This window comes from Loxodonta africana, chromosome 16 (assembly GCF_030014295.1).
Source record: "Loxodonta africana isolate mLoxAfr1 chromosome 16, mLoxAfr1.hap2, whole genome shotgun sequence".
NCBI lineage: Eukaryota > Metazoa > Chordata > Mammalia > Proboscidea > Elephantidae > Loxodonta > Loxodonta africana.
In genome coordinates this window covers 31,641,327-31,668,668 of record NC_087357.1, presented here as the reverse complement: position 1 = coordinate 31,668,668, position 27,342 = coordinate 31,641,327, and the positions used below count along the sequence as shown (strand labels likewise).

General features: G+C 46.8%; 2 protein-coding genes across 4 annotated transcripts in view; one reads left to right on the top strand and one right to left on the bottom strand.

The window, feature by feature from the left end:
• Positions 1-159: 159 nt before the first annotated feature.
• Positions 160-17,692, bottom strand: ACTR1A (actin related protein 1A). 2 transcript variants are annotated; one of them, XM_023546781.2, is made up of 11 exons: positions 17,558-17,692; positions 9,209-9,273; positions 8,034-8,109; positions 7,147-7,272; positions 6,034-6,158; positions 4,598-4,814; positions 3,794-3,886; positions 3,019-3,241; positions 2,855-2,916; positions 2,157-2,197; positions 160-1,983 (listed from the first exon to the last, which is right to left on the bottom strand). In XM_023546781.2, exons 1-11 carry the CDS (start codon positions 17,603-17,605, stop codon positions 1,881-1,883), a joined length of 1,179 nt encoding a protein of 392 aa, XP_023402549.1. In that variant the 5' UTR covers positions 17,606-17,692; the 3' UTR covers positions 160-1,880. The 2 variants fall into 2 exon arrangements, with proteins under 2 accessions (XP_023402549.1, XP_003409198.1); XM_003409150.4 differs by having other exon boundaries at positions 3,019-3,193.
• Positions 17,693-19,828: 2,136 nt separating this feature from the next.
• Positions 19,829-27,342, top strand: part of SUFU (SUFU negative regulator of hedgehog signaling) — a 114,351-nt gene continuing 106,837 nt past the window's right edge. Inside the window, exons 1-2 of one of the 2 annotated variants that reach the window (XM_010589025.3) lie at positions 19,829-20,215; positions 24,580-24,714. In XM_010589025.3, the coding sequence (XP_010587327.1) occupies positions 20,034-20,215; positions 24,580-24,714 (317 nt within the window). In that variant the 5' untranslated portion in view covers positions 19,829-20,033. The remainder of the gene's footprint in view (positions 20,216-24,579; positions 24,715-27,342) is intronic. The other variant, XM_003409149.4, reaches the window with a different exon arrangement.

Below are 27,342 nucleotides of genomic sequence, written 5' to 3'. Positions count from 1 at the left end.
CCACCTAACAGGCTCTGACTTGGACTATGAGCTGGACAAGTCTGGTTTGTGCAACAATGCCCTCTTGAGGCCGGACTAGGCCCACTCCTGGCCTCAGCTTCAAGGACTGCAGCTCCTCCTGCTTCCCGCACCTACACCACACCATCCAGCTGACATGTCTATTGGAACAACTTTATTTAAGTACACCGGGCCCCACCAGGCAACGTGGTTTGTGAGAGGCTGCGCGAGGGACAGGCTTGGGCTAAGAGAAGGGAGGTGAGCTGGTTAAGCACACTGCAGTCCGCGGGTCGCCACATCGCTTTCACACACACCTGCTGCTGAGGCCCACATCTGGCAGGGGCCTTTGGTCACAGGATGGCATGGGGGAGAATACTGCCTGGAATTTGGAATTGGGTGGGTCTTGGTACCACAGGTGAGGGTGCCAGTGAAGGCATGCTAGCCCCAGCCTTGCACCACCTGGGCTGAAGGCCTTTGGACTACTGCTAGGGGGGCAATCCAGTCCAGGGTAGGCACCTGGCCCTACTGGACCAGAGATGAGCCTGAGCCCATCAACTCCTGGCACTCTGGTCTGGCACCCTCCCTCCCTCCCCAAATAGGTCCAAAGTCAAGAATGGCACAAGATCAGCCCAGAGGGGCTTTCCTGCCTTTACAGCCTAGCTCCTCTGGTCAGCTAGAGTGGAAAAGGCAACTTGGTTAATGCTGTTTTCATTGCAGCTCTTTCTCTGGTCCTAAGGGGACTGGGTCTCCAACACTCCCCCTTTACTAGGGGCTTCTGCCAAAGAAAGTGGTTCTACTTCCCATTTTAGCAAATTTGACCAGCAGCCAGCCTGTTGATTCCAGGGCAGTGAACAAGTGGAAGAGGGAGAACAAAAGAGGCTGTGGGAGTGCCCTCTAGGGTAGCCTCCAATCCCACACCAGCCCTGAGGCTTATGGGTACTGTCAGTTGACCACTAGCAGGGACCGGTGGGGCCTTGGGTGCTACACTAAGCTTAGGTGCTGTAAACATTAGTGTGAACAGGGTGACTGATGGGCAGGAGGTGATGAGCTCCACTCTTTCCAGTCCCCTTACTGAACAAACACTTTAATAAATAAAACTGAAGGTGGCATTGAGACAAAAATGGATGAAAAGCAACTAACAGGATCTGTAGCCAACAGGCTCCTTAAACTCTCCTGTGACCCCCGGGTGGGGCTGGGGTTGAGCATCAACTCTGCAGCTGATCAGAAGTAGCACTACTCCGGTCCTCCTCAAGTGCCCAGTGTGGCCCTGGTCCCCACGTGAACTTGAGGACATTCTGTCCTCTCCTTGGCCCCAGAATCTCTGTAAGAGTTCCTGGAGCGCTTTTCCAGCTTCCCAAGCCCGACGTGCACTAAAACCAAACAGAACTCAACCCTGGCCCCAGCCCTCAGTGCATGATTAAGAGGCATCAAAAGCTGAATAGTGAACAAGGGAGGCAGCGGCTGCCTGGGACAAGCCACCCTGGGGAGGCTGGGGGGAGGGGCTAGCCCAGCCTGGCACAGGCAGCAGTGAGGTCTGGGGGCAGGGGTTGGGTTTACCTCCCTCTGGTAGTAAACATAGTCCCACACAGCCAGACAAAGGCCCAGGTGACAGGACTGGGGCCCTCTGCCAGCACTTTTCCCCATCAGGGCCAGTCAGTGGTCAACCCCAGGCCTCAGGCCATCGCCATTGTGGGTAGTTCATCGTCCTTTCTGGGCCCCGGGATCCCTGGGCCACACCACACTCGCATATTCACACACACTCGTACCCACGCACCCACACACGCACTCGCATACACAGGCAGTTCCTCGCAAACACTCCGACTCAAGAAAGCGAGTTTTAAAGTGGGAGTTAACTTCAGAGAGGTGAAGATGATGTCCCAACGTTAGAAGGTTTTCCTGTGGATGGACCGGGCACCATCTTCCTCGTATTCCTTCTTGGAGACCCACATCTTCTTAAAGGTGTCCAAGGAGGCAAGGATAGAGCCCCTGGAGTGGAGGGAATCCAAAGAAACAGTGTGAGAGTGGGTATTCCTGGAGCCAGCCAGGGCCCGTGGGGCCACACCAGACCAGGCTCTTCTGGGAGAAATGGATGGGGGTGCTGAGGGGTAAGCAATGCCTTCGCTTCCTCTTCTGCTTTTATTTTCGAAAGAACTACTCACCCAATCCATGTGGAATACAGTCTCTCCTGAGGTGCAGATATCTGCAAGGATGGGTGGAAGAAGGAATCTGAGACTTCCATCCCCGCCACCCTTTCCCCTCTGATGTGTCTTTATTCCCCACCCTACTGCCCAAGGCAGTGGATGTCTTTCCCACAACAGGCTGGGCCCTGGGCTTCTCCTGGGGGTAGTGTGGCCAGCCTGACATTCATTTGGGGAAGCAGGCTTCCAGCAGCTCTACATATCTACAGTTTCCAGGGAAGCTGAGGTTATCTAGGGGTAAGACTCTGCCCTGCTGGGGGGAGGGAGGATGCAGATTCCATGGCAGAAGCTTCACTCCCTCATTTAGATTCTCTCCTTTCCTCAGGCTGGCCAATTCTCTGACTCCTTCCCATACCACACTGTTTCAGGGGAGCCCTGGGCAGGGGGCACAGGAGCAGCAGAAGTCAATCTCCTGTCATGTTTACAGTTTCTCAGAAAGACATGTGGGGTGCTCAGCCTGGAACCCTGGCCCATTTGGGTATTAGAACTGCCCTCCTTTCAAGTGAAGAGGGAGAGTGAGAACAGGTCCTCCACTCTGGCAGACGTAGGCCTCAGGGTCAGTGTGTAGGCTGAGAAGCTGTCTAGGAGCCACACCATGTGACACTCCAGACCCTTGGAGGCCCAGTTCCTCCCAGGCCCAGCTCCCCACATGCTCCTACCCTGATCTTCACATCTTTTGGAGCCAGTTTCTTCACTTCACTCAGTAGCCTGTCACCAAAACCTGAATGGGCAGAAAAGGAGAATTTCAAGTCAATCTTCTGAGTGTCTGGACCTAGCAGGGTCTGGAAGCTTCCTGGGGAAGGGCCCGAGAGCACAGACCAACCTTTGAACAGGGTGGAGCCTCCCGAGAGGACAATGTTGGAGAAAAGTGTGCGCCGCAGGTCCATGTCCGACTTCTGAATGGCAAACACCAGGACCTCATGGATGCCCTCGCTCTCCTCACCAATCAGGTCTGGCCTAAACAGCAGCTCAGGAGCCCGGAATCGGGAAGGACCAATCTGCAGGTGGAGGGCCAGCTTCAGAGGCTGGGGCTGGGGCCAAGGTCCCTTTGGGGGTGGAAAATGGAAAAGCCCCTTCTGCCCACCTCTTAGTAACCAGGGGCCTATGACGACCAGGCTCAGGAAGAATTCTGTATGTCAAGGGCCTGGAGGAATGAAGAGTAGATACAGGGCCTCTGAGGAAATGTTTAATCCTAGCTCTAGCATTTTCTAGCTGAGACCTCTGGCATTAATACACGGATTCATTCATTCATGGGGATTTCTTCTTATACCTGGACCTTCAGGAAGAGGCAGCTCAGTCTGAAGGCCACCCTATGTGGTACCCAAGAGAGGTCAAAGATAGCACTAACCATCCCAATTCCTGATTTCATCCCAACCTAGGAAAATACCTCTGGGGACTCCTTCCCTTCACACGAGAGGCAGTAAATTCCCTATTGCCTCACTCTGCAGGAGACAGTGCTGCTTAAGAGCTACACTGCTCCAGGCAGACAGTTTAAAAGGTTTGGTCCATCTGATTCCACTCTCCTTGTGGGTAGTTCAGTTTAAGCCCAGAGCCTGTGTGGGCCTGAAGGGACTGAGAAGAGAGGTCTGGTCACCTACCTCAATGGTGCTGCCGTCGGGCAGGTAGTACTGAGCTTTCTCCGTCTCCAGTGTCTCATCCTTCTGGGGGTTTATGGATAGGTAGCAGGCTCTCTGCAGAACCAAGCATGACAGTCAGGCTGGAAAGAAACTCAGCACATTCTTGGTCAACGTCCAGGGGTGTGGTGTGCTGCCACAGAAAGCTGCCCTCCTACACTGATTGCGCTCAAGGTCCTAAGAGCTGCCACTCAGAAGCAGGGGCAGGGAGGCATCTGTTGGCCTTCCCTGGATGAATGTGTGGGATATGCATTCTTAGCTGTTCCACCTTCCTGGTGGGAAAGCTTGGGAACTTGGTTCTCTAGATCTGGAATTTGAGACCACAACCAAGCTTTAGCCGAGGCCCAGGCATCTTTCTCCTTCTACCATTCATAAAGACTATGGCTTTGGGTCCTCCTATCCAGCTCAAAGGTTTCCCTATAGTTTTAGGGGGCAGTCCCGTTTATTTGAAAAGAAAAATGTATTATGACATCTTTGAGAATATGAAAGAACATATGTAACTTATACATAAGGTATAAAAACCATAATCAACACCTGTGTACTCATCACCCACCCAGCTTAAGAAATGGAAGAAGCTCCCTTTTCCCCCGCCAGATGGCAGCACGTCAGGAAGCTGAATCTGTCAATGTGAGGTCACACAGCTGCCTGGAGAAGGGAGCCTGACCTCCAGGATGGGAGCTTCACATCCCTTCACTCCCAGGTCATCCAAGGCCTGGCTGCCCTGCTCCCATTCTCCATCCCATCCAAGGCCCATGGGGCAGCACTCACTTCTTTTATGGCCTTGACAATCTCAAATTCGGAGGATGAGTGGAAGTCATAGCCCTCTTTGCGCAGGTAGAGGCGAAGGAAGCGGGAGACGTCACGGCCGGCGATGTCAATGCGCATGATAGAGTGGGGCATGGCAAAGCCCTCATAGATGGGCACGGCATGGGTGACGCCATCCCCAGAATCCAGCACCACACCTGTGGTCCTGCCTGTGGCATAACTGAAGCAAAGGGGATAAACCATCACTAACCCTTGCCTCCCCACCCTGGGAAGAAACACTTCTTTTTAGAGTTCGATGTTAGCTAAACCAAGGCTTGGGCCTGCTTTTTTTAGAGGTCGCCTTAGAATGGGCTGAGTACTAAGGATGCCTGAGCATGGAAGCTGAACGAAAGGAGCTGAGCTCCTCCAAGCTCCCTCCCCCATGCACAGGAGGAGATGGCCCGGCCTTCAACTGCTGTAGGGGACTCAGCCAGGGGCAGAGCTTTCACTCTCTGTACAAGAGGAAAAAACTTAAATGCCTATAGGGGCCAGGCAGGCAAATTAAGTGAGTAAAGGGAAATAAGACTTTTACTTCCATAAAAAACTACTTTTCTTCCCACATGGCCTTCTAGATTTGTCTTTAATTTTCTTTCTGTTGGGAGACAAGGGTACAGACACAGATTTCCCTACTGTGTGGGGAAAAAGGTCCAATCTTTGATAAACAGCAACTGACACACACTGCCTGAGTGTTGGGAAGGCGATAGAGAATGGTAAATTGTGGTGACGTCAGGCACACAAAACCGTTCCAGCTGATTTTTGCCCTTGAGGAATGCAAGCCCAGAATTATCAGATCTTCCTATTTTTTAAAAGAAGCCAGAAATTGGATTTTGATATGAAATCTCTCAATTTTTAAATGCTGGCTCACAATTTTTTAATGGGGCCAAACAAATCCCATCTGCAGGCTCCCAGTGAAGACTGCTGCAGTAGACCTCCCACTGGTGTGAGGCAGGCTGGGAGCATGACAGGAATGACAGGGCGTGAGAATAGGGCCCGTGGTGGTGTGGTGTTTTGATCATGATTGTATCTCCAACCTAGCATAGCACCTGGCACACAATAGGCACTAAATAAATATTTGAACCCATTACAGGAGCTTTCAGGAAGAGCTGTAGCAGCATGTGGTCTTCCAAGCAAGCCCAGGAGAGAGCCTTGGGCACCAAACCTGCTGAGAGCACTGAGGTGGGATACAGTCTCAACACAGGCCATATCTCCTCTTTTGGTTTCAACTGAGAAGCCTCAGTGCTGGGTCTCAGCAGCAGTCTCCCTCCCTTTCCCACCATCTTTAACCCTTTCCTAGCGGGGGTGCTCTAGCTACTCTGAACCAGCCCAACCCAAAGGACAGGCAGCCTCGATTCTGCCAAAGTCCCTAAGAAGACAGGCTGGCCAACCAGGCTGCTACTCACAGGCTGAGCACAGCTTGCATGGAGATGAAAAGGGCTGGCACATTGAAGGTCTCAAAGAAAACTTCAGCAGCTCGTTCCCGGTTCTTCCGTGGATTTAAAGGCGCCTCCGTCAGGAGCACAGGATGCTGGGGAAAGATGCCCAGCCGGGAATCAGGGGGAGGCCAGATCTCTACCTCTCATTAGTTCTCAGTGAAGTCCTCATGTGGCTGGCTAAAGGGGGGCCGTTTTTCAGACTGCCTCCAAAAAGGCCAAGGTGAGCCTGTCATCTACCCCTGCCCAAGTCAGTTTCTCAACTTCCCAAATTCATGCCATTTTTAAAGTCTCATTCTGGCCTCGCCTCCACCCCCGCACCCCCTTCTTTGTCCTCCAAGATTCTTATATAAACTCAACCCATTGGCATTGAGTCAATTCCAACTCAGAGTGACCCTATGGGACAAAGTAGAAATGCCCCATAAGGTTTTCAAAGCCGTAATCTTTACGGAAGCAGACTGTCACATCTTTCTCACATGGAGCGGCTGATGCATTCAAACCACCAGCCTTTTGGTCAGCAGCTCAGTGCTTAACCATTGCACCACTGGGGCTCCCTACGTAGGCCCCTATATCATCTACCGCATATCTCCAAACGCCAAGATTCTGTTAAACTCTAAATTCTGAATGATTATGATAAAAATCTTTAAAATTTTTGAAATTTTCAATGTGCTTTTAAAAAAACTGAACATATTCCTCCTCTGGAAATTCTGATATGCCTAGTATGCAATTTCCTTCACATTTCTGAGTTGACAGTTCCCTAGAAGTTACAGAATATAGGCTCTGAAGTTCAAAAGACATGGGTTTAACTCCCATCTCTACCACTTTATTTACTCTGTGATCCTGGAAATATTACTTGGCTTCTCTGAACCTCTGTTTCTTTGTTTGTAAAATGGAGACAATACTACCTGTATCTCCAAGGAATGGTGTAAGATTAAATTCAAACGTGTCTGAAAAGCACATGGCCTGGTGCCCATAAGCACTCAAACATTCTTGGCAGTTATCATCGTCATCATCATTTCTGGGGTGGTGCTCTGGCCAGCTCTGCATCCCTGTGCAGGGGCGCCCTGCACACAGGGCCCTCACCTCCTCTGAGAAAGTCTGCAGTTGGTCCTTAGAATAGACATATTGCCAGATGCGCTCCATGTCGTTCCAGTCCTTGACAATGCCATGCTCCATTGGATAGCGGATAGAGAGCAGACCTCGGTGCTCCTGGGGGCAGAGAGCAGGAATTGGCAGCAGCAGTCAACCGCTCTGCCAGGCTGCCTGAGACCCAGCTATCCCAGGACTGTGCTGTGGCTGGATCGTCAGGAAGTGCTCAGCTCCCTAAGCTCCCCCGCAACAGCCCTCACTCTTGAACTAAAGACAGGTACCCATTCTCCAAGTCTATGGACTCTGTGCTGCAACGTGCCTTCCCTACCCAAGCAGCTGGCAAAGCAGAGGGCTTCTGCATTTCCGTGGGCCCTTAGGTGCCCCTAGGACGAGAGACAGGAGGTCCCTCCTCATTGCCTGGTCCCAGGACACAATCTCCTGGCTCTTTTAACAATCTGGCTCCCACTTCTGGGTCTCAGCACTTGGGGCCGAGGTTGGCAACAATGATTCTGTTGTTCTGCTTGCTAGAAGCTGCCTGAGGGCTTTGCCAAAACTGCTAATTAACTCACCCCCAGGGTATCCCAGCCAGGATGTCCCTCTTGAATCCGTTGTGCCAAAAAGATAAGCAAACAGTCAATTTGACCACTGGCAAAATAGCAACATATGGTTTCAATGTTGCCCAAAGTGGGGTTCCAGATATTTCCTCTCCAAGACCAGAAGCTGCTCATGGAAGGAATAAATGGCCTAGGCCTAGGAGCAGGGAGATTTTAAGAAAATTGCTCCTTTTACTTATGGCTGTGTCTGACTACTGGGACACTTCCCATGTGGTAACTAATGACAGTCCTCTGCTGGCTTGAGGCTTCTTTCAGCCTGGGAATTACCTCAGCTTTGGGGCCAATGAAGATATCACCTTCAAGGGCTCCTGCCATGACACGCACATGCTTCGGTCTGCCCACACTACAAAAGAGAGGGGGGAGGGTCTTCACTTTTCGTTTCACAGCAGAACATGGGAAGGATGTACAGATGCTAACTTAGAAGGAAATATATGCAAATTTTACTGTGATTATCTTTGCAGAGTGAGGTTCCAGTTGATTTTGATTTTCTTCTTTATAATTTGCTGCCAAACCCACTGCCGTTGAGTTGATTCTGACTCACAGTGGCCCTCTAGGACAGGGTAGAACTGCCCTACAGGGTTTCCAAGGCTATAAATCTTTACGGAAACAGACTGCCACATCTTTCCCCCGTAGGCAGCAGGTGGGTTCAAACCGTTGACCTTTTGGTTAACAGCCAAGTGCTTACCCACTGCACTACCAGGGCTCCTACATTTTCCAAAATTTCTACAATGAACATGTAGTAATTATGAACAACAACAAGCAATGTAACAATTATTTTAGATTATTTCATGTTTTTAGTATATTTATATTATTTTGTGTTAGTAAAACACATTATAGAGGATTCAATAACTCTAGTTCTTTTCCTACACCAAGGTATTATGTAGACTGAGAAGAAAACAATAATTTCTAAAAGGATGGTTAAATAAAAAAATGTTAAGTCTCCTTTTTTTTGTGGTCTCCTTTCCCAGGATCTCTACTAAGTAAAACTGTGATATTGTAACTGTGACAGATAACCTTTTTCCTTTCTCTCCCCCTTTAAGCCCATTCCCCAGGCACCTGTGCCCTACTCTTCCCAGTCCCTCTCCCTCAGGAGGAAAACTCTGAGAAACTCACTCTAATATGGTAGGGTATGGTGTAAAATTAAACTCCGTCCTGGGTGATAAGAGAATTTTAATCCAAAGAGACAATCATCCAAAGGAATTAGTCAATAATGATAAAATTTGGGGCATCAGATAAAATCAGATTTAAAAAAGAGCCTCTTGTCTGTGCCTCTCAGATTGTACCATGGTGACAACTGTTTCCTTTGTTTACTTTAAAAGCCAGCTCCTGTGCCTTGCTTATGTTGTTTTGACTACCAGGGCTGATCGGAGTGAGAAATTTCTTCTCCTATAACAGAGTTGACAGCCCTCCCACACTTCTAACTAAGCTACAGAACAACTTACTAGTTTGGAAAGCAGTATTTGGGGATTTGATCACCAGCAAAACCAGCTTTAATCACACCGGATCCCTGAGAAGAAAGAGAGAGAGAAGTCATAAATATCACAAAAACAAGAGGAGATTCTAGAATGATGTGTATAATAGGGTTTCGTTTTTATTAAAAAAAAAAAAAGAGAGACTTTTTATACATGTATAATATATAGATTTGTATGAGCATAGAAAATGGTGTGTGCACACCAAAGGGAGGGAAATAGGCCTGGGGATGGTGATGAGGAGAACTTTTACCATATACGCAAAGTACTGTTTGATTTTTCTGTATTCTTTGACTTTTCTCCATTTAACGTGTTTTACTTTCGGAATTAAAAATAATATTAATAAAGGAAAGAAAAACAGAGAAAACCTGGGAGAAGAAGAGGAAAGCACCTAGAAGCCTCAAAGTGGCCAAGTTTGGGAAGGCAATCAAGGTTGGAAAAGTGCGTGCTTCTTTCTGATCTACCATCATGGGATGCTGCTAACCTATTTTCCCAGCTCAGGCCTGAGCTCTCTCTGCCTTCCATGCTTCTATGACAGACACCACCATGAGCGTTGTCATGTTTGAAGCTGACTCTGACGGAACACGTCATCTAGGTCTTACCGCAGGGACAGAGCACTATGCTTTGTTTTACTAGCTGGTCTCCAGATGCTAAAAGACAGGGAAGCTCTAAAGCCTTGTTTGACAATAGAAGAAGAGACCTAAGGTAGCAATCTTGAGGCTCCAGGACATAATAGGTTATATGGGGTGTCTGGCTTCTACCACAAGTATCTCTGTCATCACCCAGGGCCCAACCAATATAAACAATAACTTTAGACACCATGCAGGACAGATGTCAAGGCTAGATATTACTTGCAAACACACTGTTTTCTTGCTTCTTAATTCTTCTGCCACCACACTTGATGTGCTGGTCCCTTCTACTCCATCGCAGTTTGCGGCTGCACGTGTAACTGGGGTACACATGCCTTGTGGCTACTTCTGGGGCAGAGTGTGACAATCCCAGAACCCACAAAGCAAGCAGTAAACACATCAGGTGACGTTAAACAGCTAAGGTTATCTTTGCACCAAAGGCTTCCCAGCAACACCCCTGGTTCCCTCCCTTATTCCTGTTCTTCTTACAGGAAAAGGGGAAGTGACACTGGCCATCCTGGTGCCTGACTCTGGCAAGACAGAGGTTTCAGGGAGGAAGTGAGGAGTGGCTGAAGGACAGGGGAAGCAGTTTGGGGGAAAGCAAGGCAAGCCAATTCTCTAAGGCAGCAACAAAAACAAAAAACCAAATCCACTGCTGTCGAGTTGATTCCGATTTACAGTGACCCCAAAGGGTTTCCAAGGCTGTAAATCTCTATAGAAGCAGTCTGCCACATTTTTCTCCTGTGGAGCCACTGGTGGTTTCAAACTGCCAACCTTTCAGTTAGCAGTCAATCACTTTAACCACTGCACCACCAGGGCTCCTTAATGGAGCAACAGAAGAGGCAGAAATCAGGGGAAAATGTGCAAACTCATTGGCCTAGTCAGTGTGGCAAAGAGCCTTGAAAAGGTGCAGCTATAAACTGAATCGAAAGCCTGGGAAAGAAAGAGAACTATCCTACTGCAAACCTAAGGGCTCTGAGACAGCAGGATGGAGAGGTGAGAAAGGCACTAAACACAAAACTCTGGGAACTTATTAACTCAAGCCTTCAGGATTGCTCATTGCCTTCATCTGGGTGTGGTGACACAGCCGGACTAATTGGATCTCCTGGCAGAGGTGGAAAACAAGAAAAGTAAAGATGAGTCCTGCTCTTCTGACCTTGGAAATTTTCAAGAAGTGATTTTCCTGGAGATTTGATTTTCAGTAGATTTGCACAAGGCCTAGACAGAGTCTGGGTTACCAGGAAGACTAAGACGCCAGACTCCTTTCTTCCTGTCTGTCCTCCTTTTCATCAAAAGTATAACAGGCCCAGTTCCAATAACACCACCTTCCTCCTGAAGAATAATCCCCAGTAGGAATTAATTATCCTCCACCTACTATGTCACACAAATCACCATGGCCTGTACCACGAGGGAGCATGCATTTCATTGTGCTTTCTTTTAGAATTTATGGTTTACGTTTTTTGTCTTTTTTGTCCAAGTTCCTTGAGGTCAGAGACTTTATAATCAGCAGTACTTGACATTTGCTGGGTACTCAATACTGGGTAGCTGACTACAATGAAAATCAACTACAGTGACTGGCAGGTGAAACCTACTGTATGGAACCTGAATGAGCAGCTGGAAGGCCAGAAGCCCAAGGCAGAGGTGGTACAGGAAACGTGAAGGCAGCGTCGATAATGATGCACAAGGTGGAACCAGACCCAGCATGTCCCTGCAGTCCCAGAGCTGGCCTGCCAGACCAGGAATTAGGTGAAGAATGGGTGGGAACAGGGGAGGCGGTTGAGCTGCCTCTACTCTGCTCAAGACAAACCATGAGACCAAACAAAAGGATCATGCCAATTTCTTTATCAGTATTTGCAGTTAGGAACTGTGTACCTGGCAAATGAGCTGCCACTCTCTTTGTTATTCACTATGGCAAAGCCAAGTAAACAAATGCCTGTAGTCAGCTTCATGAAAAAGGAATCTCATCAAATATTTGATTTTTAAGGTTTCATGTTTGCTGCCAGCCACCACCGACTGTTCTCCTGATGCAGGCAAACAAATAGCAAATCCTCAGCAAGGTGCCTGCAGTGCCTGCTGGCTATAGGCCTTGTGGTTTGGGCAACCTTTAACCTAAGCACTCCTGGTTATTCCTGCCACGCTGAGAGGGAGACTACTTGTCTCCAATTTTACAAGTGGGAAAAGGATGCTGAGAGAGGTGAAGCCACAGATTCTAGGGCACAGGTTAACTGGTGGCCCATTTTTGCCCAAAGACATGTTTTGTTTGGCCCACAAAGTACTGTTTTAAAAACAGCTATATTGAGATATAAGTCACATACCATACAATTTACCCATTTAAAATGTGTAATTCAATGGTTTTTAGTATAGTCACAGAGTTGTGCAGCTATCACCACAATTTAATTTTAGAACTTTTTATTCACCCCAAAAAGAAACCCCATATCCTTAAGCAGTCACTCCTCATTCCCCCCCTCAACTCTCCCAGCCCTAGGCAACCACTAATGTACTTTCTGTCTCTACAGACCACAAAGCACTTTTAAATTAACTCCCAACAGTTAAAAATTGGATTGCATATGAAATTTAGTATTTCTCATTTCTCTTGAAAAATCAGAAGATCTGGCAACACTGGGCCTGCTATTCCTGCATGGGGACAATTGGCTGGAAATGAGAAGCAGCTGGCCCTTTGGCCAGGCATACTCAAGTGTACCTTCCAGATTCTACACAGTGCTTTCAGGACATCCCATCCTCCATTTTTCAAATGTATTTCTGTTCCTACTTGCCTCCGCAGGCATTGAGTTTGAGGCCCTTATTCTAGGCCTTCCCAGCAACTAATTAATGACGCTTCTCCCTCTGCACAGTACCTGTTTTTTTCTTACATTCAGAACACCTAGCTTAGTAAGAGGCACATCCTTGGCCCTCAAAATATATATAATTGAGCGTGAAAGTATCTCTACAAGTCACCTCCTCTTTACCCTTTCCATCGAGCTACTTATGGATGGATTCTTGCTGAAGTTGCACAACCAACAGTCTGAATGTCACATTGCAAGTGGTAATGCTAAATAAACACATTGACTTCATTCGCTCAGCTAATACTAGTGTCCCTAAAACTTAAGTGAATCAGCATTAGTAGGATCTTAAGAGCTGATGACAAATTGGTTAATAAAAAAAATTGCTAATTGTAAATTTCAATTTTGATGACATGAAAAAATTATTGTTAATTTTATTAGGGGTAATAATAGTATATTGATTGTGTTTTTAAAAGAGTGTGGAAGGGGGAAGTGGGTATAAATGTAGTTGAAAAGATTGGCCAAGTATTGATAATTGTTACAGCTAAGGTAATGTGTACGTGAATATTATATTGTTCCCTCTACTTTTATAGTTGTTTGAAATTTTCTATGATAAAAATAAAGAATAAGAGCCGGCAGATAAGATGATAACGCAAATGAAATTTCAAAATACAAATACTATACACACACACATATATAAAGTACATATATCCCTAAAATCATGGATGGAAAGGAACGCATCAATTTTATGATGATGGTTGTTTCTGGGGTTGCTTCTGAAACAGAAAGAAAGGGAGTTCTGGAGGAGTACAAAGTGGCTTCGATTGTATCTGTAATGTTTTATTTCCTAACCCTGAAGCAAATACGGCAAAATGTCAACATTTATTAAAACTGGGTGGTAGACACGCTACATGCATGCTTTTATATACTTCTCTGAAATTTTCTGTATGTTTAAAATATTTCATTTTTACATTCTTTGATAGTTACCGGGGTGCGGAAGGAGGGAGATAGTGGATAAGAATTATCTTAGGTGAAGGGAAGGACAACACACAATACACGGGAAGTCAGCACACCTGGACTAGACCAAAAGCTAAGAAGTTTCCTGAATACAACCAAACACTTCGAGGGACAGTGCAGCAGGGGCAGGTGTCTGGGCATCATGGGTTCAGGGGACGTCTAGGTCAACTGGAGTAACAAAGTTTATTAAGAAAACACTCTGCATCCCACTTTGGAGAGTGGTGTCTGGGGTCTTAAAAGCTAGCGAGCGGCCATCTAGGATGTATCAATTGGTCCCAACCTACCTGGAGCAAAGGAAAGTGAAGAACACCAAAGACACAAGGAAAATATGGGCAGAAGAGACAAGGGCCACATAAACCAGAGACTCCATCAGCCTGAGACCAGAAGAACCAGATGGTGCCTGGCTACCACCAAATGACCACCCTGACAGGGAACACAACAGAAAGTTCCTGACAGAGCAGGAAAAAAGTGGGGTGCTGAACTCAAATTCTAGTAAAAGGACCGTACTTAATGATTTGACTGAGATTGGACGAACACCGAAAGACATGGCCCCCAGGCTCTCTGTTAACCCAGAACTAAAACAATTCCCCAAGCCAACTCTTCAGACAAAGATTAGACTGGACTATAAGACATCAAAGGCTACTTGTGAAGAGTGTGCGTCTTAGTTCAAGTAGATACATAAGACTAAATGGGCAGCTCCTGTATGGAGGCAAGATGAGAAGGCAGAAAGGGACATGAGCTGGTTGAATGGACGCGAGAAATCCCAGGTGGAAAGGAGGGGTGTGCTGTCACGTAACAGAGAGAGAGACTAGGGTCGCATAACAATGTGTGTATAAATTTTTGTATGAAAAACTAACTTGAGCTATAAACTTTCACTTTAAAGCACGATAAAAAAATTAAAAAATATATTTCTTAAAAGGAGGCTGAAGCAGCAAGACATCTGGAAAACAAAACAAAACAAAACGGTGAAATTCTTAGCTTTCTGATGAACTTCTGAAGATCTGATACTGTTACTGCATTTGGGACCACATAGTCACAAAGACTGATCAGAACCTTGATCTATTTAGGACAGAACTGTAGCTTTAAGATTTTAGTAAAAATTTCAGCTTTAGAATAAACTCAGTTTTCTGATCAAAGTGCTGTTCTCTTCCTGTGTTAGTATCTATGGTATGCCTTTGGGAAGGAATTACTTATACTTAACTTTCAGAAATACCTATCACTTTATTGTTGTCATTAAAACGTGTGCATCATCACACGCACACACGCGCGCACACACACACACGTCTCCATTTTCCTCATTAATTCTGATGAATTGGTTTGATGCCAGAGAAGCAGAGAAAGATGAAAGGAGTGGTCACAATTGCCTTAAGACTGGGAAAGGCTGTGAACTGCGATGAGGCTCTTCCCTCTTTTCCCTATTTCTTTTGTCCTCCTTTCTTTAGTTGTACTCTCCGTAGCCCAGAAGTAAAATTTTAGCAAGATGTTAAGCTATGCAGAGCTTAAATCTGCCAGTAACACACTATTCTCATAAAGTTGGCTCAAATATTTCAAATGATTTTTCCTACCCACCTTTTATCTTGAGAATTAAAAACAAAAACCCTCTAAATTTCAAACAGCAAGAACTACCCAAGGCTCCAAATCTAAAAATGTGGCAGATATTTGGGAAGTCCTAATGAGAAAATGACTTAAGCTCCTACTTCACCTTTTGGCAGAATTACTGGCAGAATGAAGGAAATGTTTTCCCAGAGAAAAGTCAATCCTTTAAACATTAAAACTGAAAATGCACCACTGCTTTGATGCATTTCAAATACATTACCAGGAAAGACAAAGGAGAAACTAAGACGCATTAGTTTAAACAACATTAAAGAGACTGGCTGGAGACAGAACTCCTGCCCAGCCATTCAAGAAGCAAAGGATCCCCTGGGTTGGATGGCTGGACTGCTCCTTTGTACTGCTGATGAAAACAGGAAATTGTTGCCAATTGCTAATTTCTTTCTAACTAAGCAAAAGGCAGATGAAACACAGACTGGCTGAAGACTGAAGTAGCAGTGTTCTCTGGAAATCAGCATCACGAACAAGGAGTCCTGCTCAACCCTCTCAGTAAATAATGGGGGCTCCCTGCCATCCTTTATTTAGGAACATCTTTGTTACTGTGATAAGAGATGTTCATTCATTCAACCACCTGCCCATCAGGCCAATGAAAAAACATTTATTGGGCACATAGTGTGTGCCAGGCACTGCCCTAGGTACTGTGTATATGGAAACGGGAGAGTAATAAAAAATAAAGGAGTATCATTCTTTTTCCACAAGGATTTCAAAGTCTAGTGGAGACAAAAAAAAAAAAAAACTCTCCCAGAAGGGGTGCCTCATTGAGCTCAAACAAAGCAGAAGCCACACCCATCCGAGAGAAGAAAAACGAACAAAAATAACCTTTCCTTGGAAAGAGTGAGGAACTTGGAACCAGATCTAAGTCTGAGTCTTGGTGCCTTAATTCACAGGCCAGGTGGTTTGAATATGTTATTTAACCTCTCCAAGCCTCAGTTTTCTGCATAAACTGAGAAAAATAATTCCTACTTACCTAGCAGGGGAGAAGTTTAAACAAGGCGACGCTGTACCCAAGAGCTGGCTCAACAGGGCGAATCAGTTAGGACTGAGGAGATTGATAACTTCAAACCCATCCAGAGGCACCTGGAAAGTAAGGCCTGGCAATCTGCTTCCAAAAGGTCACAGCCTTGAAAACCCTATGGAGCAATTCTACTATGCACGCTTGGGGTTGTCATGAGTCGGAACAGACTCCACCACAGCTAACAACAAGAAGAGGCACAGACAGGTATCAACTGATCTTAGTGGGACCATCACCCTTGAGCTGAAGACAGAGATGCCGTTGTTTTACAACTGCCCCTCCTTCCCCATAAAAGTAGTATTCAGAGTCTTTCCATTTGTCACTACTAATGCATTTGCGTGGGTGCCAGCAAAAGGAATAACCGGTCAAGCCCTGTGTGACCTTGGGCTCACGCTTCAGATTTCTCAACTATTAAATGAGGATCAAACTTCCTGCCTTAACTATCCGCCTAGTTTTTGTGAGCATCCAACTCGAATGTATATGAAAGCGCCTTGTAAGCGCTGGAGAGCCTTGCAAATATTATGTTTAGCTAATTTTTTCCGTCAACAATTAGGCGTTCCAAATAGAAAGGCATCTCCCAGCTTGCTTTGTCATTCTCATTTCTTCTAGGCCTTTATTAACTTTATAATTATAGAAATAACTGAAATTCTACGGCCATTTCTGGCATCAGATTTTCGGGCCCCACCCAGATACACCACCATGCTGCCCCGCCCGCTCGGGGCCGCAGGAAACTTAGCCCCTCTCCTCCACCCGCAGGCGGGCCTTCGCCCTTCTAGTGCCACTGAGTTCCCGAAGCCAATCCCCACAGCGCTGGTACACCGCCCCGCCCCTTAGAGAAGGGAAACACTAAGGCGGCCCGGAAGAACGGCAGGAGCGTGAGCCAATCACTGCAGAGGGCTGTCCTCATCCGGCAAGGCCCAGAGGCGGGGTCACCAGTCAAGATAGACAGCAAGAGCAGCCAATAGAATTAACAAGCACTGGGGACAGGGCAGGCGCCGGTGTTCACAGAGCGGTTAAGGCCCCTCGAGCCAAGGGCCCACCGACCCGGCTCGGACTACAGCTCTTTCCTTTGCCTACTCCAGAGTTCTCTATCCCACGGTTGCCGCCTGGCTGCCCTGCCTACGAACTACGGGTGGGGGAGGACGTTGGCGACGGCGGCTGAACCCGCCTGACAGGCCGGGCCAGTGACAAAGAGCCGGGCAGAAACCCGGGAAGCTATCCCTTCGGGGAAGAGAGCAGAAATCCCTTTAGAAATAGGAAAGATGCAACTCACGTTGTCGATCACGACAGGCTGGTTGGCGATCACATCGTAGGACTCCATCGTAGAGGAATCTCTCCTTCCGAGGAAAGAACTGCCAGCCCGGTCCGCTGCTAACGCCGCTGACACGCATGCGCAGTCTAGCCGCCGGTATAGGGCGGCCAGGGAAGGGGTCCGATTTCGCCTCCAAAGAACTACAATCCCCAGCATGCTTTGCGCCGGGGTTTGCTAAAAGGCCCGTTTTGGAGACCCGCCTCTTAAACATGGATTGAGCGTCCGCATTTCCGTCGCACATACTCTGGGGTTTGTAGTCTCCGTTAAAAAAATAGATGGAGACGCCGATTGATGCCTGTGTTGCATTCTTGGATTTGTAGTCCCTTTGAAAGGTTTCGCAGTGCATGCCGAAGTGTGTAGTCTTCTTGAGTACTTGTCTGTATTTCGTTTAGCATTGGTCAGTAATTCGTGAATGTGGTTTTTACAGATCAGTACTGCCCACTCCACCCCCACCTCACCTGGACAAAATAAGGCTGCCATGTTTTTATTTGGGTCTTTAAGACTTTAAAAAACAAACATCTACCACCATCAAACTTGAACAGAAAGGTCATTTTAATACACATATACACACACAAGAAACTGCAAATTTTCAGAACAAAGGAAATCATTTAAATTCCATAAAAATTTGCTACAAGAGAAAAGCAGTACATTGTGGTTACTATTCCCGTTTTCTCCTGGATAGGCGTAAATTTAGTAACAGATTGACATTGGTCTGAAGACTGGCATTTGGAACTACTGGTAAAGGTGATCTTTTGGTTATTAAAATATTGTTCATCCAAGGATTTCAGCTGCTTCTCTAGTATCATTACAGGAGCTAGAATTGACAAGATTTTGATAGGTGAGGAAACAGAGGTGAAGAGAGGTTATGTGTTACTGCTCTTAAATAAACACTGCATTTTCCTCTTGTTTTCTCTAGGGCATCCTTCTGTTAAAGTTGCAGAGACCCTTTGGTCAATAGCACTGGTAGCCACTCCCTCCTACCCGTTTGTCTTGGCACTCCTTCAAGATCATTGAATGAAAGTGTTACTGAATGAAGAGTTATTGTAAATAGGAAAATAATTTTCCACCTCGTGCCTAAGAAATTAAAGAAAATTCTCCCAGATACAGAGAGTAAAGATAATGGGAAAGGACAGGCCCATAGTGGATAATGAATATTGGTATTCCTCAAAGCAAACTGCATACATCTCCTTAAAGCAGAACGAAATTATCATTAAAAACATTTATTAAAGAATTACTAAGTCATATAAATTGACACTAGTTTAACCAACTCTTGTTATTTTCTGAACAAACCTGTAGCCCTGGAGTTGATTCCGTTTCATAGACACCCTATAGGACAGAGTACGACTGACCTTTAAAGTTTCCAAGGTTGTAATCTTTAGGGAAGCCGATTGCCACATCTATCTGCCAGCGGAGCCGCTGGGTGAGTTGGAACCGCCAGACCTTTCGGTTAGCAGCCAAATGCTTAACCCCTGGGCCACCAGGGCACCTTTACTTTCTGACAGTATGCCAAAAAGTATTTATTACTTGTTGACTTATTTTAGGAGCCCTGGTGGCCCAGGGGTTAAGCGCTCGTCTGCTAACCTAAAGGTCGACGGTTCCAATCCACCCAGCGGCTTCGCTGGGAGAAAGATGTCTGCTTCTGTAAAGATTACAGCCTTAGAAACCCTAAGGGACGGTTCCACTCTGTCCTACAGAGTCGCTATGAATCGAAATCGACACGACGGCATGGGTTTTGGGGACTTACTTCAACTTCAGTTCCCTGAATTTGGTCGCTATAGGATCCCTGTGAATCAGGATCGACTAGACGGCAATGGGTTTTAACAGTGTCAGTCAATACGTCCACGGACGTTCAAAAATAGTAGGAAACATTGGACTAATTAATCTATTAAAACTAACGCCACACGGACGAGTGAGCCAATATACTGTCAGATTTATTTAAATCTTGGTTAGTAGCGTGTAAACTACTAACCTAACCGTAGGTGAGATCACGTCACAGTGCCTTTCGTGGGACCCTAGCACCTCACAGGGTTGCCTCCCTCAATGTCTCTATTTAAACATGTCTTCCTCCCAACACTAGGGGGAGACCAAGAGCCTTGGGACACCCCCAACTCAGAGATGAGAAGGCGGGGCCTATTGTCAGATCACGCCTTTCTCACCTGTGACTGGCACAGACGCTAGCCAATAGATGTCAGCATAGGACGCGTTTGCGGCCCGCCCGTTTGAGAGCTCCGCAGCCCCCAGGCACCCTCTGGCCGACTCGGAGGCTGCGGCGGCGGCGGCCTGGGCGGACAGTGTGTAGTGCGCAGGCGCAGACATTAGACCTCGCTGCAGCCCCCTTTGCCTCGGGGAGTCGCACCCAAGGAGTCCGCCCGCTGGCCAGTCAGTGCTCTCCCCCTCACCCTCCCTACCCGGCTCCCCCAGCACCCTACGTGCCCCAATGGCGGAGCTGCGGCCTAGCGGCGCCCCCGGCCCCACCGCGCCCCCAGCCCCTGGCCCTTCTGCCCCCCCGGCGTTCGCCTCGCTCTTCCCCCCGGGACTGCATGCCATCTACGGAGAGTGCCGCCGCCTTTACCCCGACCAGCCGAATCCGCTCCAGGTTACTGCTATCGTCAAATACTGGTATGCCCTGGGCCGCGGGGAGACGGACAAGGGGGCTGGGAAGGGTTAAAGCGCCGGAACGAAGAAATTTGCAGGGGAAGAGAGGAGGAGGAGTAGAAGGGTTAAAGCACTTGCAAGGAGGACTTCCTGCTGCGAGGGGAGAATTAAGGCACAAGTTGGGAATGGGGACAAAGGGGTTAACGGAGCCTGTGGGCAGTGAAGGGTTAACGGAGGAGGGGAGGATGAAAGGTTAACAGATTAAAATGGAGTAAGAACTGGGGTGTGTGAAGGAGCAGAGAGGGGTGCGTTATGAGAGAGGGAACTGTAAACGTGGTGAAAGGAGAGCGCGCCAGTAGGGGGTCATTAGTGGAATAGGGGAAGCTAAGGATGGGGGTCGGCTGAAGTGGGATGGGGAAGGCTAGGCGGGGCCTGGGGAGCATAGGAGAGGGCTTTGGAGGAGCTCGGCTGGAGGAGATTAGAGGGCGTGAGACTGCCTAGTATAGGGGCGACTGCATAGGATAGGGGCGGGTCTGGGGGCCTTCTTGAGAGTTAGGAGGGCAGCCCATTGAAAGAGTAGTGTTTGTGAAGAGATGAGGTCTCCTTTTCATACCTTCTCGTTGAGCTCCTACGTAATACCCGAGTAAAACTTTTGCTTTTGAAGTTTGACCAGCACTCTTCCTGATAAACTTTTTGCTTGCTCTGCACAGTGTTCCTCCTCTGTGCAGAGCTCCCTCTGGCTCTGCAGCTCCTTTGCTCTGGGACATTGGCTAGAACAGGAGCAAGCTAAGGAGATCCATGGTTTGGCTCAGGATTGAAAGGGCCACAGCTTTCCACTTCCAGTTGGAAGTAAATGATGGAGACCTGGGGCTGGGCAGGGAGGGAAGCAGTGCTTTCTGGCCACCCATTTCAGGACTCAGGCATTAGTTTCTCAGGGCAGCTGATATTCCTCAAGTAGTTCTGCTGAGGATCAGGCTGGGTTACAGATGGGTTACGCTTGGTGTAGGAATGGATCTTTTCTAGTTTCCCATCCCTGTTTGCAACCTGTCTCTTCCTACAGCCTCTGGGCAAAACAGGTGTTACTGGGACTCTGGAAAAGAGCCCATCCTCTTGGTCTTTCTGGGCCAAATGTTGACTGAGGAATTGGTTGAGTCCAGCACCACACTCATACAGGGACTGTATTAGATGCTCCCTTTCAGTGGGTCCTGAAAGACAGTTCAGACAGCTAGTTGCTTGGGGTGTGGCCAAAGGGGCAGGTAGACTCCAAGGTGGAAGAGAGTGGATGTCTTGGCTGGTTACCATTCCCATTGGGACTGAATCTTTCTCCTCCACGAGTATGGCTTACTTCCTCTGGAGATGGCGGTCGCTAGGCTGTGCAGAGCTGAGGCTTGCCCCCTGTGCTGGTGGGAGAATGCCATCGGGGCCTTGGGACCAGCCACCTGCTCCTCAGGGAGGGCCATGGGGAGCAGCCTGCCTCTGTCTGGGCAGCCAGGAGGAGGTGTGGCTGGCGGTGTGCTTCTGTCTGGCAGGAAAACTGTTCTTTGGTTGAGAGGAGTTTTTGGAGAGCCTCTGACTGGAAAGCAGCTCTTGCTAACTTAACCAGCCATTCTGATTGTGCCTCTATGTTTAAATATGTGTTGGGAGGAACTCTGTTGAAGTGTATCTTGAGAAAACTGGGTCTGGCTCTGTCATGCTGTTTGTTCAGGTCTCCTTTGAGTGTGAGGAGAAATCCCTCCACAGACTCAGGCAACTGTTTTTGTCTGTTACCCAAGTGGCGATAAAGGATGGTGCTGAATGTGAAAGGTGTTGAAGCGTGTGCAAATGACTAAGACTAGTTTGGGCAACTTTTTTTTTTTTTCTTCCTGCTGCAAGCTTGTTAACCAGGCCGGTACTTAGCTTCAGAGACTGGCCAGCATGTAATGATGAATAAAGATGATTGCACAGCACTTGGTGAGATTAGAAATGCTGCCTAGATGCAAAAAAAATAAGAGGGAGTAGCTCAGAGACAGGATCTTTCCAAGATTCGAACAGGTTTGCATAATTAAGATCCTGAAATTCATTCATACCCCTCACATTTGGGATCCCATGTGTTGCCTGGCTCCATGAAGCCTCTTCAGTTCTCTAGCAGAATGATTGAGAGGCTGCCTGCTCTGGCTGTGGCCCAGGGTACTTTGGGATTCCTCTCCTGCAGTGGAAGGATGGCTCTTTCGCTAATAGTGCTGGCCAGGGATGACCTGCTGAAGGCTGAGACTTTGTGAGTAGGGAGCAGAAGCATAGAGGCAGAGCCTATGCCCTGGGTCCATTCTAGTCCTGTAGGTGGCCTGTGGAGTGCAGTCCGGTGTTCGAGGCTCCTCTCCTCTGGAATTAAGTTGAAGGATGCTCTGGTTCGTTGGCTAACGTCTTTTTCTAAGTACAAAATAAGATTATTTTCTCCATAGGCATCTGATTCCAGTCAGGTCTGGGAGTAGTAGAACAGAACACTTTGTGCTTGGGGCCAAGGTTAAATTTGTCTAAGTCTTGGCTATTCCCTGCCCTTGTAGTTTTAAGGACAAGCCTCTCCCCTTGATGGGACACCTCCTTGGACATGTGGAGATAGAAAAGGGCTGCAGTGGTATGACACATGGAGCACTGAATACTGAAAGCAGGTTTACCACTTGTTGGTGTATGGATTTTGGCTGAAGGAGAGGCAGGATTGGGAGTTTGTAGCAGGAAACTGGAGCAGATATAGGGCCTGTTGTCATTCTCATCCGTTTAGGGTTCTATAGCTATCATGGAGTCCGTCCAGGGTTCACTGCTGTTTTCTTTCCTCCTTCCCCCCACAGATTGTTCTAAATTCAACTGATTCTGGGATTAGTCAAACGATTTGGTGACATCAGAGCTAATGGAAAAAAAAAAAGCTAATGGAAGACATGGAGATTTGTCCCTTTTCCTAGTCCACTTGGTTGAGATTGTAAAGTATTTGTAGCAGCTTCCTTACAAGTTCTATAAATAACTTAGCATTTCCCAGAGAATAAGGATCTCTACAAAGGCAAATAATATCCTGGCAAAAGAGGATGAAACCAGATCTAATGGTTTTAAATTGTGTTTCAATTGAATCCTGGCATGTTTGCTGGGATCACATGCAACATGTCTTTTATGCGGTGGCTAGCACACCTTGAGCATACTCTTCCATTTGCAAAGTGTACCCCATCAGTGCCCCAGGGGCAGGCAAATGTTTACAGTCTGTGGAATGGTCAGATGTGCAAAGCAGCTCAAATTGGAGGAGTGTTTGTGTGCTAAATGCAGACTTCCTTCCATTGATGGTTTCTGTTTAGTCTGTTTCTCAAGTCTATCAAGGTCCCCTATCCATTTTAAGAAAAACAGGATTTTTTTTTTTTAATTTCTCATTCAAAAATTTATACATATATTGTTTTGTGACATTGATTGCAATCCCCATAATGTGACAGCATTGTCCCGCTTTCAACCCTGGGTTCCCTGTGTCTGTTCGTCCAGTCAGGATTTTTTTTTTTAAGCACTAATTACTAAAGGAAACCCTTATTGAATTAAATCCTCGGAGTGAAATAAAGACTGAATCTTTTCCACAACTGCCTCTCTGTTGGAATTGTGGAGGAAATTTAATGTGGTGCTTAGAGGCCTCCAATCATTGAATGTTGCAGCTCTACCTTTGAGCCAGCAGTCTCCTGGGATCATCTTGCAGATGCAGGCAATCCTAGGGCTCAGCTGGGCTCCTGCTGCAGATCTCTGTGCAGAGCTGAGCTAGCCTAAGTTTGGCCTTTGTCACTTGCAATGATAAAAGACCAGCTTTGGTCTGCAGGGTGCAGGCCAGGGTCTGCACAGACCGCAGGCTTTGGATTTGTTTAGAACAAACTGTAATTAACATAGGGCACAATATAGTCTTTCAGGAATTAGCCCACTAAGAGCCAGGAACGGAGCGGAGCCTCTGCTTCCAGGAACAATGCCCATTGGGGATGCTCCAGATGATTTTTCAACAGAGACCAGTTGATTGACTGATGCATCTCTTGCCTTGAAGCTTGGCATGTTTACCAGCTCCGTGGAGGAGAGATAATCCCTGCCAATCCCATTTGGGATCTGTAATTTGAAACAGCAGGAAGCAAACTAGGCAACCACCCAGTCTGTTGTATTTTTAAAAGAGGTCCTGCCTGTTGGGGGTTGGAAAAGGGAGCTGCTTGTGCTTGTGGCATTGGGCAGCCTCTGGCTATCCAGCTCTTAGTCTTATCCTGGGGAGTGTGGCCTCCCTTTAGCTCTCTTTCATCCCAGGTTCCTCCAGGATATGGCCTTTTGGTTTGCAAGGCAGAGGTCCTTAGCTTGCCATTGTTGGTTTTCCAGGCTCACACTAACATCTCTGTGTTTTTTTTCTTCTTTTGCAGGTTGGGTGGCCCAGATCCCTTGGACTATGTTAGCATGTATAGGAATGTGGGGAGCCCCTCTGCCAACATCCCTGAGCACTGGCACTACATCAGCTTCGGCCTGAGCGATCTCTATGGTGACAGCAGAGTCCATGAGTGAGTGTGTGCCGCCTTTCCACCCTCTACCTGCCCATCCTTTAGTCTTGAGCCTCATTATGGAGGTTCTCCTGAGCAGGGGTAGTAATGTCATAGCCTATGAGGTTGTCACTTCTTGGGTGGACCCCCAGCTTTCTGCTCTTTGCCTCTGTCTACTCATGCCAAGGTGGTCCAGGTCAGCACCTAAGTACTGCTCTTCTGGTATAGGAAAATGTCAATGATGAGCAAGAGCTCCAAAACCGTTAGGTTTTTCCAAGCTTGCTTAGGAGTTTAGGCTCAGAGGATAGGCAACATAGCTCAAACCCAGAACTTGAGTTGATGCTTCTAAGCCTACTTCCTTTTTTCTTTCCCTTAGCATTTTATTATGAAAAATTTTAAACATAGGACAAAGTTGAAAGAATTTTACAGTGAACACCTGTAAGAATGGCATGGCAGAAACATCTGACCTCCTTGTCTAACTTCACAAGGCAGGAAGAGACTCATCGTCAGTATCAACAGCCCAAGGCTGATGCCTATGAGGTGGAAGTCAGGCAGGACTCCACCCTCCAACCTTTTTACGAATTCTGACACCAGCCATCTCTCCCAGGGCACTCTCTACTTCTCTGCTGGGTTTGATAATTCCTTGCAATGGCCACACAGAACTCACACCATACTCACAGTTATAGGGTTTATTAGGGAAGTAACAGGTTACAAATCAGGACCAGGAATGACTCAGGATACAGTTCTATCTGGACAGCCTCTTCTTAGTTATGTCCGCAGGTAGGCCTCTCTCTGGCTCTCAGCCCTTTGGCCCAGCCTCTGCCCTTATCTCCTGGCAGTCTTCTGATTCATGCCGTCTTGCGCTACCATCTCTTGCTATCATCTGTGTTACAGCCCCTCTCTCTCTTTCTCCCCATGTCTGCCTTTAAGCCTAGCGGTATGCCAAACTGATCAATCCCCTTGTTATGATTCTGTATGCCTTATTTACATGGTCCCACCCCTGCAAGAGTACCATGTACCTTATTTACACTACTAGGAAGCCATCCAAATCCCCTTGGTGGGCCACAAGCACCCCATTTGCATAGCTCCACCTGGTCATTTGGTGGAAGTTACAAAAGGCCATATAAAAGTGATCCAACGTACCGCAACACTCATATACTCACTGCCTAGATTCTACTGTTTAGATTTTACTCCCCTTGTTTTATCACAAATCTTTCCATCTCTCTACCCATCTTATATACTTCCTGCAGTTATTCATAGTACATTTTGTCATTTTAGTCTGTCTTCCATTTGCTGCTCCAGACACTTCTACACCCTGTACACTTATACTCCTGTGTACGTAGGAGTCCCTGGGTGGTGCGAATGGTTAATGCACTTGGCTGCTAACTGAAAGGTTGGTGGTTTGAGTCTAACCAGGAGTACCCTGGAAGAAAGGTCTGCTGATAGACTTCCAAAAAATCAGCTGTTGAAAACCTTATGGAGCACAGTTCCACTCTGACACATGTGGGGTTGTGGTGAGTTAAAATCTACTCAATGGCCACTGGTACTAGTTACATTTCTAAATCCTGCTTGCCTTTCTGGCTTCCCTCTATAATCACCTAATTTGTGTTTAGGGAAAGCAAACAAATTTCAATACTAAGAATAATCAACTTAGTAATAAATCAGCTGAAACAACAGCAGTAACAATAATCACAATAAAAGCTAATATTTACTAAGCACTAATTATGAGCCAGGTACTCTTCTAATTTTTTATATGTTTATGTATTAACTAAGTTAATTTTCACAGCAATCCTATAATACTGGTAAGTACTAATATTAGCCCCCTTTTACAGATGAGGAAACTGAGGCATCAAGAGGTTCTATAACTTGCTTAAGGTCACACAGCTTGGGAGTGGCAGAACCAGGATTTGAATGCAGTCTGGCCCCAGAGTCCAAACTCTTAATGGCTGTGCTGTGTTATTGTGTGCAGTTGAGTTGATTCCGACTCATAGTGAACCTATAGGACAGAGTAGAACTTGCCCATTGGGTTTCCTAGGCTGTAATCTTTACAGGAGCAGATCGCCAGGTCTTTTCTCCTGTGGAGCAGCTGGTGGGTTTAAACCACCAACCTTTTGGTTAGCAACTGAGGACTTAAACTATTGTGCTGCCAGGACTCCTTTGGCTGTGTTCTAATGCCTCTTAAACAATTATATCACGTACTCCAATAAGCTACCATCTATAATTTTTTAAAAAACAATTTTCCATCTATAATCTTTTTTTTAAACAAATATAACAACAAAAAAATTTCATCTATAATCTTTTGAGGGAGGAATTCTTTTCAATTTAAATTATTAAATCATTAGTATGGTTAATCAGGAGTTGATTTTATGTCTATTGTGATATCCCTTCTGTTTTTTTGCTTTATGTACCATCTTTTTTTGCCTCTTACACCATCTTTATTGCATCTTAGCCTGAGCGTGCTAAAAGAGTAGTGGGGCTTTTTTTTCCTGCCTCAGCAAACCAAGCTGATTCTGGAGATGATGTTAATGCTGGGGTGATAGAGATGATACTAGTCACTTTTTTTGGTTTCGCTTTGTTTTGTTTCAGTTCTTACTGTTTTCCATTTTATGGTGTTAATGCTTTATAATTTTATCAGATTCTCTTGTTATC